Source organism: Salminus brasiliensis, chromosome 25 (assembly GCF_030463535.1).
Source record: "Salminus brasiliensis chromosome 25, fSalBra1.hap2, whole genome shotgun sequence".
Lineage (NCBI taxonomy): Eukaryota > Metazoa > Chordata > Actinopteri > Characiformes > Bryconidae > Salminus > Salminus brasiliensis.
In genome coordinates this window covers 4072542-4091404 of record NC_132902.1, presented here as the reverse complement: position 1 = coordinate 4091404, position 18863 = coordinate 4072542, and the positions used below count along the sequence as shown (strand labels likewise).

Genomic DNA, 18863 nt, shown 5'->3' with positions numbered 1-18863 from the left:
AATAAGTTCAGATTCTGAACAGAGACACTTCTGCACTTTTTAATACACAGTTACTGATTATATACTGAACTGATCTCACACCTGACTGACCAGAGCTCCTAAACACAGAGACAGAGAACTGAAGTCCAGATGTACTGTCTGATGCTGGACACAGGCGAGGTCAAGTCTGAAATCAGGACATTTCTAACTCCTACTTTAAATGCAATAAGAGAAAAGCTGAATGTACTTGAAGGTGTTTGTATTCTTGAGTGAACAACAGGAAGTGGCTAAAGGAGGTGGTGTGATGACCACATGCACAAACAGGTCTTCAGGGTCTCGGCCTGCTTTGCTCACTAGTAAGATCAGAAGGTACGAGGACAGGGTGAGTAACAGCACACTAATCTGAGATGAACTCAGTTACAGCTGGGAGCTAAAAGAGTGAGTCTGATTGATCATTTATTTTAGTCAGAGTTTGTTCTTTTCTTCTTTATTAGTGAAATTTTCTCTAATCTACTCTCTGAATCTATCGGCTACTGATCAGACCCTCGAGTATCAGCGGTCATGTCTTACCAGATGTCAGGAGGTTTTACAGCAGCAGTGATCCTCATCTTCTTAGCAGGTAAACTTTTACATTTTACTGTGTGTGCTTGTGTTTCACTACAGTTACTGTGTTTAGATGAACACACCAGTCTGGTTAAAGGTGCAATAGAATGCATTAGAAAGCAGGAGTATTTGAAGTGGTTCTTTGGTGTGTAAATAGTAAGTATGGGACTTTGGTTGGGGACAGATGTGGTTTTACAAATCTTTTTACAATCCGCACTCCGACAAGAGGATTGTAGTTCAGCGTCTGTACATTTCAGACAACCCTCTCGTGCCTCTAGATTAAGAAGTAATGGTTTGTAGCACTGTGGCATTTTGGGGATGTTTGATATTTGAGTGTTCATTGGTGGAATGCATTTTAAATTGTGATTTATTTAAATATTTTAATTAACATAACATAAATATTTAACTAAGTAAGTTGTGAGTCCTGGAGTACAGCATGGTTCAGAGGATAGAATCCTAATTACTGTTGCCAAATGTGTACGTCATCAAATCTGCCCAAACTACAGTTAGAAATGCACCTCGGTCAGACTGCCACAATCTGAGCTGTTGATGTTGGCTGGAGTTGGCTGCTCACCTCTCTGGATGTGTGTGTGCTCACTGCCCCTAGTTCACTAGTATGTATGTATGTGTGTGTGTTCACTACCACAGATGGGTAAAATGCGGAGGACACATTTCGCTGTACATAGTACAGTGACAAATACGTGCACCTTTACCTTTACCTTTTTTACGTTTTACTTGTTGCAGGAGTTGGGGCTCAGCACAGTGTAACTCTCTCCTCTCAGAGTCTCTGTGCTGTTACTGGATCTACAGTAAAAATCTCCTGCAAATATACAACACCTGATTCCTCCAGTGTCAGAGAGAGAGAGTGGATCCACAGCTCTGATGGAGAAGAACGAGTCCTGAGCTCCACTGAAGGAGGAGTGTCTGTAAGAACAGAGCAGAATGAGTGTGAGCTGACAGTGAGGGATGTGAGACTGAGTGACTCTGGAGTTTATAACTTTAGATTTAGAACATCAAGCAGTGACTGGATATCAGCCTCATCTGGAGTTCAGCTCACTGTTACAGGTACACACCCATACACTCACTCAGAGTCTCTGTGTTTTAACATTACATGTGATTTTAACATTACATGTGAACATTACAAATGTTTCGATATAATTTGTGTGTGTGTGTGAGCTACAGGCACATGTTCCGCTAGAGCTACTGCTTCTGTAACAGTGTTTGAATTACAGGGAATTAAAGAAGACATTATTTATAACAGTACACAGTCTAATGCAAATGTTTGGACACAAGTTTGGCTAATTAACACATTTTGTCTTTATTTATTTTATTGAAAAGTAGTAAACACAGCCTCTGTAGGCTGGATAACTGGGTAGTTCCTAAACAGAGCTATTACAGACAACAGTGGTGCCCAAAAAGAGAGTGAATACAAAACACTACACTGTAACAACTGCACCTGTATCATAACTGCACTAACAACTACATGAACATAAAGAACTACTGGATCTAAAAATGTTCTCTTAATTTAAATAGTGTAATAACACACAGTATTAATCTACTGTACTTAACAACAGTAACATCAGTGAACTGTGCTCCTGCTGCATAAGCTGTCCTCAGACACTACCTCAGCCACTACCCTAAATGATAAAATATATAAATAATAACACAGTTCATGTCTTGATCAAGACTTTTACATTTCCCAGATCAGTTAGTGAAGTTTGAAGTAAACCATAACATTTCTGACTGTAGTTTATCCTTTACTGTATTAATAAACAAATCTTTATAATGGAATCTAAACTAATGGAGTCACTTCACAGCAGACAGACAGACAAAAGACAAACCTACACAGAGTGTAGTGCTCATAACTGGTATCATTTATTGTGTGTGTGTGTTCCAGGTGTGCTGGGTGAACAGTGCTGGGGTGTGACCTACACTGCTGAACGTGTGTGTGCCCTAAAAGGATCATCAGTTGATCTCTCCTGCTCTTATAAATACCCTGGAGGACTCCGAGTGACTAAATCAGTGTGGTTCATTAAAGAGCAGACTGTTGCTGAACCTGTGGATGTGAGAGAGGATGAGGAGTATCAGGGCCGAGTGCAGAACAGACAGAGCTTCCAGAATGACTGTAGCATGAGAATCGCTGACCTGAGAGAGAGAGACGCTCAGACCTACAGATTCAGATTCTACACTGATGATCCTGGAGGCAAATATACTGGCAGACCTGGAGTCAGTCTGTCTGTCACAGGTAGAGCTGCACTCTATTAAATAAGTTTAGTTTATTAATTATTAATATTCTGTAAATAAAATGAACAACAAGCCTTGTTTAAACTCTCCTGCAGATCTGAAGATTACAGTGTCAGACACAGAGGGTGGAGGAAAGCAGCTGACCTGTAGCAGCACCTGCACTCTGCCTGACCACCCCACTTACATCTGGTACAAGAACAGACAGCCTATTTCTAACAGGTACAACAGATGGCTATATGTGCATGACAGTACAGTGGATGCAGGCAGCTACTCCTGCGCTGTAAGAGGATATGAGAAGCTCCGCTCTCCTGCTGTCTGTAAGTACCTTACTGTAAACTTCTCCCACTCTGTCATCATCTCACTCACCGCTTTTTTTCTGATTACAGTAAACTCATATTCAGTGATATCCAGTAGATATGAGACGCTGATGTTTCAGCATTTCTGTTAGAATTCAGTTTGTACTGGAGGTGGTTTGGTGTTTGGGGTTTTTCTGATTGTAAATCTGATTGATTTATAATTTCCTTTTGTTTCTTTCAGGTGTTTTTAACCAGAGCAGCTGCTGGAGTGTCTCTTATTCCACCCAGACTATCTGCACTCTGATTGGCTCATCAGTGGACATCCACGGCTACTACACCTTCCCTCGTCAGCAGCCTGACCCTCAGCCTGCCTGGTACATCAGACTCCACACACAGGACAGAGAGCTGAGTCCTGCAGATGGCCGAGTGGAGTTTTTCAGTGAGAGAGCGAATATGATCACACTGAGACTGAACCATCTCACACAGAGCGACTCAGCAGAATATCTCCTCCGATTTAAAGCCCCCTACTGGAAACACACACACAGCTCTGCTGGGGTCTTTCTCTCTGTCACAGGTAGGAGCCGTGTGTTATGTTTGTCTCTCAGTGTTAATCTGTGTCTGAGCTGTGAAGACACTGATGGGAGTCTCTCACAGGCCTGCAGGTGAAAGTGGAAACTGCTGCAGAGGAACAGACAGTAACACTGATCTGCAGCAGCACCTGCACTCTGCCCAATAACCCCACTTACATCTGGTACAAGAACGGACAGAGTGAGTCTCACTGCAGATCTGCCTCCTGCTCTGTAGCTGTGGTCAGTGGAGCGGTCAACTACAGCTGTGCTGTTGAAGGCCACGAGAGCCTCCTCTCTCCTCCAGTGTGTGAGTGGACATTTTTACACTCACTAATAATCTAATCTTCTATTACGTGTTAATACTAATAACTGTGACATGATTATTTACCATTCTTTAGTAGAAAATGTTTTTTTATTTGTCCACCTGCTTTATTTTTTTATCAACACAGGGTCATTGGCTTATGAATTATTTGGTGTTAAATGTCTTTTAATTTGCCTAAACCAATACCTCTTAACTTCCTGTTGGTGATCATGATTGTCTACAGCTGGTAGCTTCTATCTCCAGGGTTTGGTTGAAAGCAGTCATTGATTTGGCCAACACACAGTACATGGGTGTGTAAGTCCAAGGAGTTCAGTGCAGATCTGAGAAAGATCTTATGTAGACTTACACAAGTGCAGATTCAGAGATCATCAGTTTAAATAATTATAGGTAAGAACAGCTTATTGGAAGGTGTTGTCACTAGGGTCTGTAAGAAGACCCAAACTGTCACCATCAGCTAAGACGAAAACGGTTCAGATGGTCAGAAACAACATAAGAACCATCAAGGCACAGGCCTGCCATTAACTGGAAGCTGCTGGAACTTAAAGGTTGCAGTCCACAAAAGAAGGCCCTGCTCCTAAATCAACACCTTTAAAGCTCTTTGCAGCTGAACCACACAGACAAAAGAAAAGCCTTCTGGAGTTGATTGTCCACAGTGACCAGAAGCTTGTTTGGAAGAGTAAAGCTGAGCCGTTAAACACCAGAGCATCATTCTCAGACATTTTTTCTGCAAGTATAGCACTGGTATATTGCAAAAAGTGAATGGAATAAAGACAAAGGCAGACTAACCCTCTTCAGCAAGACGGTTGAAACTTGACGCTGAGCCCAAACATTAGTGTAATTGATAAAGCAGACTCTGACCTTAACCTTGGGTTCAATTCTGATAAGAGAAGTCAAATATCCCCACAGAATTCTGCTAGAAGCTTGTTGATGGCTACCCAAAGCGTCTGGTCATGGTGCAACTTGCTAAGGGACATCTGACCTAATATTAGATAAAACATGCTGAGTGTATGTAAACTACACATCTGTGGATCATAACTGTATATGTTAGCACTTCTGTCAAATATTTAAATGTGAGAATTACTGAAGGAGAGGAAACTACTGACCCACTACTGACTGTATAATAAAAAGTCCACCCGAATCTCACTGTGTGACTTATTGCTCTTTTAATAAAATCTAAATACACAATAAAGGCATAAAAAACAGTATGGGTGAAATATTTAGGTGAATAGATAGAGGGCCTTAATTACATTGATAAAATGCACATAACAGCTGTAAACACATTTTCAATTTTTATCTTCTCTGTAATTTATGATGTGGTTCATGGTTTATTTCTGAAGGTCCAGAGGTGAGCTCAGTGCTAAATCTGGTCACAGTGGGAGTGATGGTGGTCTTGGTGGCTCTGATACTCATCACAGCAGCTGTGTGGTTGTGGTATGTAAACTATTAATCAGATAAATGTGTGAACATGAATTTCATTAAATGAAAGCTTTAACTTCTGTCAACACTGCTGACTGTCTCTCAGGAAGAGAAAGTCTGAAGAGCACAGGAGCACTGAGGAGTGTGAACAGGTGAATACGTTAGAGAGGAGAGACTAAACATCATCAAATGTAGCCTATTTCCAAACCTCTCTCTCTCTCTCTCTCTCTCTCTCTCTCTCTCTCTCTCAGTGTGACTCTCCTCCTGTGTATGGTAACATTTCAGTCCTAGCCATGACCTCTGACCTCACACAGAGAGAGGACTCAGGTGAACAGGACGACGTTCACTACTCCAGTGTTCAGTTCAGACCTTCTCACACACACAGGGAATCTCCAGCCTCTACTTCCAGACCTTTTCTAGATCCCACAGAAGAGCAGGATGTACTGTATGCTGCTGTGAACTTCAGCACACACACTGCTGCCCCCCAGTGAGTAAACCCTGTCATTACAGCTTCACTCATTCTGCACTGCTTTAGTACTTAATGTTTATCTAGAACGTCTCTTCATCTCTTCTTCTACAGGGTTCTGGTTGCTGAAGCAGTCAATGACCAGACTTACAGTCAGATCCACAAACATACATCACACAATAAAACACCGGTCTAAAGTTTAGATCAGAGGGGTTTTCTCAGAGGGTTTCTGAAGACGGCAGAACTGAAAGTAACTCGTCTACAGATCGGCTTCGACTTACATTTCTCTAATTAACTTTTAATGAGAGGCTCATACAATTACATACAAAAGAAATCCAGGACTGGAAACTGGAATATTAATGTTAATATATTTCATGTATATTTTAGAATGTTTCTAATAAACTCAGTTGTAAAACCTAATCTAAAAACTACCATCAAAATAGTTTAATTCTAGCTCTCTTTAAGTGTACTGATCATTAGTGAATCTACAAGAACACTTTAGTTCACTGTATCTTAATAAAGCTTAACACACTGGACTCTAATTTTTGGCGCTAGGACCCAGGGGAAAGAACAGCTCACTGACGGAGCGAGAAGGGAGGCTCCGCCCTATATGCAAATAGGTAGTGTGAGGAACCAATGGGAAAGTGAGTGTTACTCAGAGGTTGGGGTACAGAAACAAGCCCCGCAGCCCCGCTGTTTTTTACTGAACCCTCCTCTCATGAGAGAGGAAGCTGCTTTATTGTTCAGCTTTTATGAATCTTAAATAAAGATGGGAGTTTTCTCTCCTCTCTTCAGCTCTGCTTCTCTTCTCCTTTAGTTTGGAGCTGTTTTTATTCTCTTCTCTTTTCTTCTCTGTTCTGTTCGCAGTGATAAGCTCTGTACCGCCAGTCTGTGTCTGTCGCCCTCTGCTGGCAGCTGGCGGCACAGACTGACCCTTTACACCACAATTTAGTACAATGTAAAGATGAGCATATAAGAGTTGTATTTTGTTGTAAAAGAGGCACCTTAGAGACACATGATCAACAGTTAAACTATTTAAGATTTTTCTTTTTTGTTTGCAGAGAAAACCTCTTTATACAGTATCAGCAGCGCTCTCTGGCAGCTGGCGGCACAGGCTGGTCCCTAAACTGTTCACTGTTTATTTTTTTTGTAGTTATTTGACCAAAAACCTTAGTGGAATGTGAAAATGGTCATATTAGAGATGTAGGTTGTTGTAAAGGAGGCATCGGATACAGCTTCTGTTGGAGACATATGATGAACCGTTTAGACGCTGTTAAAGTTTCTTTATTCAGCCTCTTTATACTGAACCAGTTTTGTAGTCTGTGTCGCCCTCTGCTGGCAGCTGGCGGTAAATGCAGCCTCTGTTCACCGTTCTGATGCAAAGAAAGTTATTAGACAAAAATTTCCCACCACTAGGCCTGTCACGATAACAACATTTTCTAAACGATTAATCGTCTCCTAAATTATTGCGATAAATGATAATATTGTCATTTTAAAGAGCTACTATAATTTCATAATAACAGTACAACTTCTGTTTTAAGCACCCACTAAAGAACACATTTTCTAACGAGCTGAAATATACAGAAACAAATATGCTAATCAATTCAGAAAAATATTACAGTTTTTTCACACTAATGACTAATGATTATGCAGCATTACACAATAGTGTTGTTTTGTGCCATGTGTCAGAACAATAATATAAAAGCAATACAATAACACCATTTTAACATGAAATATTTAATTAAGAATAAGAACATTCAAACGTTGAACTCCAAACTTTCCAATATAAAATATTTAAATATCTTAAATAAATAAAACAAATAAAATACCACACTCTTAAATAAACTCTCCTGATTAATACTTAGTGCAATTTTGTAAACAAACGAAAGGCACTTGGAGACATTCTTTCCTGATTTATCTATATGCTATATATTACTGTGATATGAAATTAGCTCCATCAAAGTGTCCATCAAAGTAACAGGTGCTTCGGCAAGCCATATCTCTTCTTACATGTGTATTTTAATTATCGGATAAGTTCCGAGCAAGGAACACCAACATGTTTACCTTGTTTGGCTTGAGACAGGATCTCTCTGGGGTAACAATATTTCCAGCTGTGCTAAACATTCTCTCTTAGCTGGTGCTTGTTGCGCAAATGCACATATATTTTTGTGCCAACTTCGCTATCAGAGGAAATCTTCTGTGATTATCACGCCACCACATCAAGGGATCAGATGATGTATCCAAGACTTCTTCCTGGATGAACTTGGTTAGCTCTGCATCAGCCTGAACTCTTTTCTGGCCCTGAAGACTTGTGAGTTTATATCTTCTTTCCTGAAGAAGGTCACTTAGCCTTTTCTTCTTGGGTGCTGCAGGTTTAGATCCATCGTCATCGTTTTCAGCACTGGCACTTTCTTCACTTCTTTCTTCTTCTTTCATGTTGAGTAGCTCTTGCACAAGATAATGTTTGACATCATCTAATTCCTCTGCATCCTCCATGCTCCAAAGGCAAAGTGTTCCCACACTGGAGCAGTGCAATGTGGCTTTGAAACCAAGTCCATCTTGAATTACTTCTCCAAACTCCACTTCTTTCTGGATCTGTGTAACTTACAAATTCCTATTAGCCTCGAATATGTTTGCCAGCTAACACGCCTCCACCTGCGTCTGCCTCCTCTGTGTGCAACGCAGGCGTTTCCTAACCGATAGATGTCGCTGTCTGGCCCAGACATGTCTTCACCTTTGATAGGGAGCCGGCGAGAGAGCAGCACCGTGCACCTTGCAGAAATCTTGCTGCATTTTTTTCTAATGTAAACAAACTCGCGCGAAAACCAATTGGCTATTATCGGCGTCTGCTAAACGTATCGTGGACACGTCCATTTATCGTACGATAAGTCGATAACGTAATTATCGCGGCAGGCCTACCCACCACAATTAAGTGGAAGCTAAATTTGGATATAATATTTATAGCTTCTCGTAAAGAATTCAGTTAATACAATACAACTCAGTTGATACTAAAGTTCATTATTTTCTCTTCTGTTTTGTTTGAAGAGAAAACCTCTTTATACAGAACCAGTAGAACTGTGTGTCGCCCTCTGCTGGCAGCTGTCTGCATAGCCTGAACCCCTTACCCTGTTCAAATATTGAAATTATTAGACAAAAACGATAATCACAATGTAGTGGACTGTAAAATAGCCATATAAGAGCTGTAGTTTGCTGTGAACGAGGCACCTCATAAAATGCAACTCATATATATGATGAACCTATTAATATATAAATATTAATATATATATGTAAAATATATTTTATATTACGCTATGACGCTAATTTATTTATTCAGAACCAGTTTTGCAGTCTGTGCTGCCGTCGCCCTCTGCTGGCAGCTGGTGGTACATGCAGCCTCTGTTCACCGTTTAGATTAAAGTTAAACAGAAACTGACCACCACAATTAAGTGAAAGTTGAATTTGGAAATTAAACAGTTATATTTTGTTGTGAAAGGGGCACTTAATAAAAGACAACTTCCAACAGCCATATGACCAACCGTTCAGCTGCTACTGGAATTATTAGACAAAAACTGACCAGCATTACATTTACATTTATGGCATTTAGCAGATGTTCTTATCCAGAGCGACTTACAAAGTGCTTTGCTTTTTACCCAAGAAAAACCACAGCTAGTTAGAATAGACTAATAATTCAAAGATACCTTTAAGCTTAAGACATTACTAAACACAAGACTCTAAGGTAACCATAGTATTCTGCTATTCGTCCAAGTATTCTCTGAAGAGTTAAGTCTTCAGTCTGCGTTTGAAGACAGTGAGCGACTCGGCCGTTCGGACACACAGGGGAAGCTCGTTCCACCACTTTGGTGCCAGGACAGAAAAGAGCCTGGACGCTTGTCTTCCGCAGATTTTGAGGGGTGGCAGGTCGAGCCGAGCTGTACTTGAAGCTCGAAGGGCTCTTGGTGCGGATCGGCTTTTGACCATTGCCATCAGGTACGGAGGGGCTGGTCCATTCTTGGTTTTGTAGGCCAGCGTCAGGGTTTTGAATCTGATGCGGGAAGCAGCTACAGGAAGCCAGTGGAGAGAACGCAGCAGTGGAGAGACATGGCTGAATTTAGGGACATTGAAGACGACCCGTGCCACTGCATTCTGGATGAGTTGCAGGGGCCTGATGGTGCGCAGAGGGAGACCAGCCAGAAGAGAGTTGCAGTAGTCAAGTCTTGAAGTGACGAGAGACTGAACAAGCACCTGGGAGACCTCTCTAGAGAGGAAGGGTCGAATTCTCCGGATGTTGTACAGGAGGAATCTGCAGGACCGAGTTACGTTTGACATGACTGAGAATGATAACTGATCATCCATGACTACACCAAGGCTTCCAGCTTCTGTAGAAGGAGTGACCAGTGAGTTCTGAAAGGATCGTGGCAGTTCCCGGGATGTACAGCAGCTCCGTCTTGCTGGGGTTGAGTTCACTGTGTCAAAAGCTGCGGAGAGGTCAAGAAGGATCAGGACCGATGACAGTTTGGCAGCTTTAGACCTGACAACAAAGATCTGTTTATGATAAAGGAGATGAAAGGAAGGAGGTTTGGAGCGATTGTTTGGAACAGAGGCAGAACAGGGCAGAGTGTAGAGAGAGGGGTAGAGGCAGGGGCGAAAGATCGGCGGATCTTGTGAACCTTTTCTTCAAAGAAGGAGACCAAATCTTCTGCAGACATGGTAGTGGGTGGTGGGGGAGTTGGAGAGTTGAAGAGAGAGGAGAAGATGGTGAAGAGTTTGCATGGGTCAGATGCAGATGCTTCCAGTTTTCCCCTGTAGTAAGATGCTTTAGCAGCAGCAACTTCCATTCTAAACCTGGAGAGAAGAGACTGATAGGAGTGGAGGGCGGAGTCGTGTTGTGACTTCCTCCACTTTCCATACTAACACTGTTCTGCACTGCTCTGATTACAGGTTTTGATCCTTACTGTTGTCTCTAATCTACATATTTACAGACCCTTCACCAGTTTGTTCATACTCCCAAACCCTTTCTTCTCTCTCCTCTATGTGCTGAGCTGCCCCCTGCTGTCTGCTCGCAGCATTAGTTGTGAATGAATACATTTAAATTTGCTGTATGAATAACTTTTGAATTGAACTGAATTAAATTAAATATCGCAGACAGTGGTTTTAACATTCAGAAAGGCAGTCACAGCTTTCAGCCTCCTTGAGCTCCACATTCAGCACAGAGGCCACCAACCATGCTTTGATCTGGAGTATGGAGCTGACAGTTAGGCTGATCAGTAGACACAGGCTTCAACATCTACAACCTCCTGCCTCAAGTAAAATGCTGTGAGGGCTGTTAAAGGTCACTTGTCCAGTTGGACCAGCTGGTGTTTTTGGTCACAACAGATTCTGTTAACAACAAACTTTAAACTTCATCCACTTTCATATTTAAACTCCATCTTGCTGCAGAAAATGCTCTAATGCAGCTGTGCATCCTGTTAAATCTAGCTAATGGTGCTGTTAGCTGAGAACCATTTGTAGAGCAAATTCTACTGCGTGTTCTTTCCCTCTCCTTTCTTTTTCATTTGGGACAGAGCAAAAAAAATCAAGCTCAGCTTTTGAGCACTTTAAATAACGTCCACCTCAATTCAAGAAGCACAGATTAATGGATCATAAGGCTTTACTGCACCATTTACACTATATGGACAAAAGTATTGGGACACCTGCTCTTTCATAGTTTCTTTTTCTCAAAATCAAGAGCATTAAAAGACGTTATCCAGCTTTTGTCTTTCTACTAGATTTTGGAGCACTGCTGAGAGGATTTACATTCAGAGAAAATAGTGCTAGTGAGGTCAGGATGATCACCACCCACCTCCTCAGAATTCAGTTCTGGACAGTGAACTTATTATAGAGAGCTGCAGAAGAATTTTACAGCACAGCAATAAACACAAATCCTGCAGTTTGTGTTTTATTATTCCATATTTCAGTGAATTCCTGACTAAAAGAAATGGAGTAATACAATAAGAAACTGCAGGATTTCTGTAGAGTTTATTGTAGAATTCTTCCACAATATCTAACATCTATAAAACCTTCACCTCCTCTTACAGCTCAACACACGGCTCCAGTTATTAGTCACTGATTCCAGTTTGCTTTCATACTTTGACTTTGACCACATTTCAGCCGTCCGAAGATCATCAGCTTCATACAGACAGAGGGTCCTACTGATCTCCACATTTGCTAGCTAGTGAACAGCGGATCACCATGATCTGTACCAGTAACATTAGCTTGCTAGCTGACATCAGTCTAACGTTAAAGTGACCTTCATACCGTTACAGTGAGCATCTACAGCTCTATTACTGTAAATACTGCTGTCCTTCTAAACCTACATGAAGCTGAAACAGCACTGTGTTCTCCGGCTGATCCTGGGGACTGGCTGTTTCTCTCTTTTTCAAATATCTCGTGATGTCCATGGTGTTCACGTTACTGTCGACTGACAGCGCGACGAGGGCATGAAGGAGGAGAAATGGGCTGTGTCCCAAATACCATGTTTAAAAACACGCGCTCTGAAGGGCTCCTGACTTATTGCGCTGCTCGCTGTTGATACTAAAAAGAGTAGACTTTGAGGAGAACTGCAGAGTGTAGGGTGTGATTTGGGACTGGGCTATGGTGACCTATAGGAGTGTAAGAGTGCAACTGCTAATATGTGAAGTGCACAGAGTGAGAAGCAGCGCTAAAGGATCTGCATCCTCCCCTCAACCCCCGCGGAGTCGCCTATGGTCAGTGCAGTCCGTGCAGCAGGTCTGAGTGTTTTAGCACGAATCTATAAATATAATAAATATATGTAATCGATCTATATCGATATTTAAATAATATAAACATGAATTATTATCCGTTGTGCTCGTGCTATAAGATTATTTCTATATAATTAGATCATCTACAAACAGTTAATCAGGTGTTACTTGTTATAGGATACAGCGCTTATAAACCTTATAAGGAATAAAATGATGTCACAGTCGGCGCCGCCCGTCAGCCCAGTGGTGAAGGTGCAGGACCTGGAAGTAATGGAGCCACGAGTCGTGGGCTCGACTCCCGGCTCTGCCCCCTCCTGACACTGGTAAGCGTATATACTAGGCAAAGGTTCACGAGCTTGGACGCAAGAACCCTGCCTTAGAGAATCTAGTGTCGCTTACCTGTGCCAGTAGGGGGCGCAGTCCAGAGCCTCCCTCCTGCGCCTTTGTTAAGGGGTGGGCGGTGCCGCTTTTTGATGAAACCTTTTACTATTATTTTTATCATTTAAAAACAATAACTACATATTAAAAGAACAGCACAATCATATTTATTATTAATTATATAGTAATAATTATTATTATTATTATTTACAGTCATTACTCAATGATTACTCTATCATTGGTTGTAAGATTGTAAGGCTGTAAGATTAACATGATAACTCAATATAATCAACAAAACTAACATTTCAGATCTGTACTGTTATTTAGTCGGAGCTTATTTAAAATAGTGAAACTGGGTGTTGAACTGAAAGTAACTCATCTACAGATCGGCTTCGACTGACATTCCTCTAATTAACTTTTAATGAGAGGCTCATACAATTACATACAAAAGAAATCCAGGACTGGAAACTGGAATATTAATGTTAATATATTTCATGTATATTTTAGAATGTTTCTAATAAACTCAGTTGTAAAACCTAATCTAAAAACTACCATCAAAATAGTTTAATTCTAGCGCTCTTTAAGTGTACTGATCATTAGTGAATCTACAAGAACACTTTAGTTCACTGTATCTTAATAAAGCTGAACACACTGGACTCTAATTTTTGGCGCTAGGACCCAGGGGGAAGAACAGCTCACTGACGGAGCGAGAAGGGAGGCTCCGCCCTATATGTAAATAGGTAGTGTGAGGAACCAATGGGAAAGATGTGAGTGTTACTCAGAGGTTGGGGTACAGAAACAAGCCCCGCAGCCCCGCTGTATTTTACTGAACCCTCCTCTCATGAGAGAGGAAGCTGCTTTATTGTTCAGCTTTTATGAATCTTAAATAAAGATGGGAGTTTTCTCTCCTCTCTTCAGCTCTGCTTCTCTTCTCCTTTAGTTTGGAGCTGTTTTTATTCTCTTCTCTTTTCTTCTCTGTTCTGTTCGCAGTGATAAGCTCTGGACCGCCAGTCTGTGCCTGTCGCCCTCTGCTGGCAGCTGGCGGCACAGACTGACCCTTTACACCACAATTTAGTACAATGTACAGATGAGCATATAAGAGTTGTATTTTGTTGTAAAAGAGGCACCTTAGAGACACATGATCAACAGTTAAACTATTTAACATTTTTCTTTTTTGTTTGCAGAGAAAACCTCTTTATACAGAACCAGCAGCGCTGTGTGCCGCCATCGCCCTCTGCTGGCAGCTGGCGGTACAGGCTGGTCCCTAAACTGTTCACATTCTGTTTATTTTGTAGTTATTAGACAAAAACAATAACTACATATTAAAAGAACAACACTAATATTTATTATTAATGATAAAATAATAATAATGATTATTAATCGCGCCTCTATGCTGTGCTGTGCTCCTGGAAGTTCTGCTGGCTGATGGATCATTTTGTAAAACGGCTTTAAAGAGCTGACACTGTCTGGTAAGTAAGTTTACTGTGTTCTAAACAGCAAACAGCATTTTTTTCAACCCGACATCATTTCAGAGTTAAAACAATGTTAGCTCCTTAGCTAACGATGCTGCTAGCAGCTCCACCCTAAACTGAGGCTTTCATAATGGGAGCGTTAGCATGGTGGCTAAGTGGGTAGGAGCCCATAGTGTTAACTAGTTCTCTGACTGCATGATGGGTCTGTTTAACATGGCTTAACTCAGGACTCTGAAACATGAGCCAGCATCAACTTTGTTGAGTCCTGAGTGAATTTGCCATGTTTACAGAAGCTGGAGTGATGTTAGACAGTTAGGGAGAGCTCAGTAACTCGCTGTATTTTGAGAAGTGCAGGGTGGATTATATGAAGGGCAGTTGGCTCCTAACGGGACAAGGTGTCTGCTTTGCTCATAATAACTGGATGCTCTCTTTAAAGAAGGTGTGTACACAGATCAGCCATATCATTAATACCACTTGTCTAATATGGGTTGGTCCCCCTTGTGCTGCATTAACAGATTTGAGCATTAGAGGCATGAACTCTACAAGACCTCTGAAGGGTTTCTGTGTTCTCTGGCACCAAAACATAATCAGCAGATCTTTTACATCCTGTAAGTTGTGAGATGGGGCCTCAATAGACGCCCATCAATGAGCCTCAGGTGCCAATGACCCTGTTGCTGAAGAGTCACCTGGAACCTTCTGGGTCACTGGGTGCAATGAAGAAGGCTGAGAGCACTGCCTGTGTTCTCCTGCACAAGATTCAGGAATTCAGCCACTTCATCAGAGAGGACGTGAAGGTGGCATGGTGCAGAACTGCTGTCCTGGCCGGATCCTGCGCGCTCTACTGTCTGGTGGATTCAGGTAAACATCAATTTCATATTTATTAATAGATTTGAACTGTAAACTAAATGAAGTGGTCATGTGATCAATATCAGTGGTCATACTAAAGGCACAGTACAGGCTGGCAAGAACTTGGAGAGTGTAGAAGGAGTTCTTCAGTCTGAACACTGTGCTTTTACTAATCCCACAGTTCCCTAGCTAACACACTGTAATCCAGTTAGCTGCATGATATTATGCCCTTTATTTACAAGGGATGTAAACTACTGTAATGTTAATCATAGGGCTGCTGTATCACACCTAGTGATCAGTGGCAGCTCAGAAGGAATGAGTGGTGTAGCAGATGTAGGTGATCAGTATGAAACTTTTGGTGAGTCTGAATCAGAGAGATTAATAACAGAGACTAAAGTCAGAAATGACATTTGGGCTCCATCCAGCTCTTATCACTGCCAACCAGAATCACTGCTATCATGAAGACTAGGTGGATGTGCAGCACCACAGCCAGGCTCCTCATCGTCACATCCTAGTCCTAGTTCCTGTTCTGTACCAGACACCTTCTGCAGTGTGTAGCACAGGATTAGCTTTGTCTTTGTCCTCAAGCTTCAATCATATTTATATTAATAAATATTATATATTAATATTTCAGTTCTAACTGTCTGCAGTGTAGTCACTGAGGTCAAGTAAACAAAATCTGACAGTTTGATCATGTTGCTGCTGAACTATGCTCGGACTTACCAAGCAAAACATCCCACAAGACCACATTTCTTAGAAAATATATTTATTAATGTTTATCCATGTTTAATAAAGAAAATACAGCATAGAATTCACAACAGAGAACGGCAGAATAAAAAGTGATAAATAATATTTAAATATTTGTCTTTTTGGCTTTTGTACACTAAATAAATAAATAAACATGTTTAAGTGACTTTCCCATCCAACATGCGTTTCTCAGTCCTTTTCACCACATTGTTGGATGTGCCAAAAAGTCTGTCCCAGTGACTGAAGAAAGGAGCAAAGTTGCTGCTGGGCTTCTGGTGGTGAAGGTCATGAGCTAGTGCTCCTCCAAGCAGTCCAAAAGGAACAAGGTGGCTTGGGGTCCAGGGCAGGTCGTAGCCAATGTGATCCTCAACAGACAACCAGATCCTGAAGATGGTGAGGGTCCACGTAGTCAGGGGATGGCACCGTAGAAGGAGAGGGTTCAGGTTACTCCAGAAACCCACTGTCATCAGCTCCACTGCACTGAGATGTTCGGTGGACCAGGAGAAGGGCGAGATGTAGTCATGGTGGATGGCGTGGACCCACTTATACAGGTGTCCGTTCCTGTGATGAGCCATATGCCAGAAGAAGTACTGGGTATCAAAGATGATCAAGGCACCAAGACTCCCGGAGAAAAGCTCCCAGACTGTTGGAGCAAGCGCAGGCAGCTGAGGAGCTGGCATCACAGCACTGTTGATCAGAACCACTGGGACCACAAAGACCAGGTGGTTGTACAGCGCTGTGCCCAGGCTCCTCATCATCATGCTGGCGGTCGGTCGCCTCTCCTTTTGGATCTTGTAGCTGTAAAAGGCAGGAGCGTGCTCTCCCAGGAGGTCCAGAATCGCAAAGGGACAACTGAAGATGAAGTAGCTAGAGAAGGCGAGCATGACAGGGAAGAAAGGTGATGAGACCAGGGAGTAATGATGGAACAGCAGGTAGTCCCACAGTGGCTGGAGAAGCCAGTCTGAAGCCCTGGAAGTAGGAAGCTGCAAAGCAACTTTACTGATGTTCCACATCTTGTTCTCTGCTTTGCTGTAGGGAGAACATACTGGTGTGGAAGTGCCTTCAGCCTTATTTATACTTCTGAGCCAGACAGTATAACCTGCTCTACAGCCGCGTTACACCAGTTTTTCCTTCACAACTTTTTTCTAAATGTTGGTTTTGTGTCCAAATTGTGCAGGATTATCTTCATTCCCCAACCTTGAGACTGAACCGATTTACCCCTCCCGAATAACCTCATTTTCACTCTTTTAGAATTTCAGCTGGATTCTGGCTTTTTGGGCTTTCTGTCTGGGTGCTTTCAGTCACACTTTGTGAAAACAGCTCTTTGCTGGTTTCATGTCTGACTGAGGTTTATTTCCAGTCCATGTCAGACTGTCTAGCCAAGCCTCTCAAACATTGGCTAATAGCTGCTGTATCCCTGCCAAAGCTTCTTAACTCCAAAATCTCCCGAGTAGTGCTGTGCACTGGCCAGCCTTTTCAACTGGACATATCAGATTTCAGAGGCAGACCATTAAATCTAATCTCTCCATTTCTCATAAAATGATAAAGTCTACTGTAATCCTAAACGCTGTTTCTACCCAAATACATGAAGTCTGGTGTAGTAAAACTGGAACCATCCCACATATTATTCCACTGTTTTGAGTTTGGTGAGCGTTTTGTGATCATTTTACAGATCTTTGTTGAATCAACTTATAATAATTGAGTTTATTTGGTTGACATTAGTAAATGGACAGTGATTGGTCCATGTGAGCTTAAAAACACACAGACAGAAATAAACTACACTGATGTTGGATTGAATCATTTCTCCCATATTGATGTTTCCCAGCAAGTCCAGTAACTGAGTCAGCTGTGCTGGGTCAGTGATATACAGTGGGGTTGTGGGTGGAATACAACCTATTTAAGAAACTCTCTCTTTCCTACTGGCTCCTGGTGCCACCTATTTCCATACTGGGCGTGTCTTTCCCCCTTTACTCACCATCAATGTGCAGTAATTTCCCCCAGGCTACATTCCCCTATGTGGTCACTTGTAATCTGTATAGTGTTCTTAGAGTCTAGTCTTAGTGGTGAAGGCTGTAAGAGCTTGATGGTGCCTGAATGATGAAGTGATCACTAATGTCAAATCTGACAGAGATTTAAAATCTGGACTTTGTTCTTGATGGGTGAAACATTACATGGTCAATCAGTTACATTAACTGTTCTCTTAAAGTACAGCAAGAACAAAATTAATTACAATAAATTAATTTAATGTAAATATATTTGAGTATATTTTGGTGTAATGTAGTATTAACTTCAACATAAACTGAAAAGGTTTATGTGTATGTAAAATGTATTTAGGTGTTTGTATATAGGTTTTAATACATGTACAGTAGTATGTTTAAAGACCAGGTTGACTTTAAATAGTTCCATTTTAGCTCAGCTAAGTAAACTTCATCAAGTAAACTTCACCCTTCTAGCCCTCTTTAAGTGTACTGATCATTAGTGTGTTAAAGTGTCATTAGTGAACACTTTAGTTCACTGTAGCTTAATAAAGCTTAACACACCTAAGTTTACATTTTTCACTAAGGACTAAATTGTGCAGGTCAGTTTTGTCTAATCATTCCAGTAGCAGCTGAACGGTTGATCATATGGCTCCAAAAGAATTTTTATTAAGTGCCTCCTTCACAACAAAATATAACTGTTTTATGTCCAAATTCATCTTCCACTTAATTGTGGTGGTCAGTTTTTGTCTAATGCCTTTAATCTGAACGGTGAACAGAGGCTGCATTTA

At 41.5% G+C, this 18863-nt stretch overlaps 2 protein-coding genes and 1 long non-coding RNA gene across 3 annotated transcripts in view; 2 read left to right on the top strand and 1 right to left on the bottom strand.

Moving 5' to 3' along the window:
- The first annotated feature begins 220 nt into the window (after positions 1–220).
- Positions 221–18863, top strand: part of LOC140547748 (B-cell receptor CD22-like) — a 35233-nt gene continuing 16590 nt past the window's right edge. Inside the window, exons 1-4 of the mRNA XM_072670884.1 lie at positions 221–361; positions 1269–1647; positions 2922–3143; positions 3364–3468. Of these exons, the coding sequence (XP_072526985.1) occupies positions 221–361; positions 1269–1647; positions 2922–3143; positions 3364–3468 (847 nt within the window). The remainder of the gene's footprint in view (positions 362–1268; positions 1648–2921; positions 3144–3363; positions 3469–18863) is intronic.
- Positions 5354–6531, top strand: LOC140547851 (uncharacterized). The gene is made up of 4 exons (XR_011978514.1): positions 5354–5444; positions 5536–5581; positions 5681–5916; positions 6010–6531. It is a non-coding gene; the product is annotated as an uncharacterized lncRNA (long non-coding RNA).
- Positions 16255–17109, bottom strand: LOC140547718 (cholesterol 25-hydroxylase-like protein 1, member 1). The gene has a single exon (XM_072670852.1). It carries the CDS (start codon positions 17107–17109, stop codon positions 16255–16257), a length of 855 nt encoding a protein of 284 aa, XP_072526953.1.

Coding starts and splice junctions, on each gene's coding strand:
- LOC140547718 (XM_072670852.1), bottom strand. CDS start 17,109: ATGTGGAACATCAGTAAAGTTGCTTTGCAGCTTCCTACTTCCAGGGCT.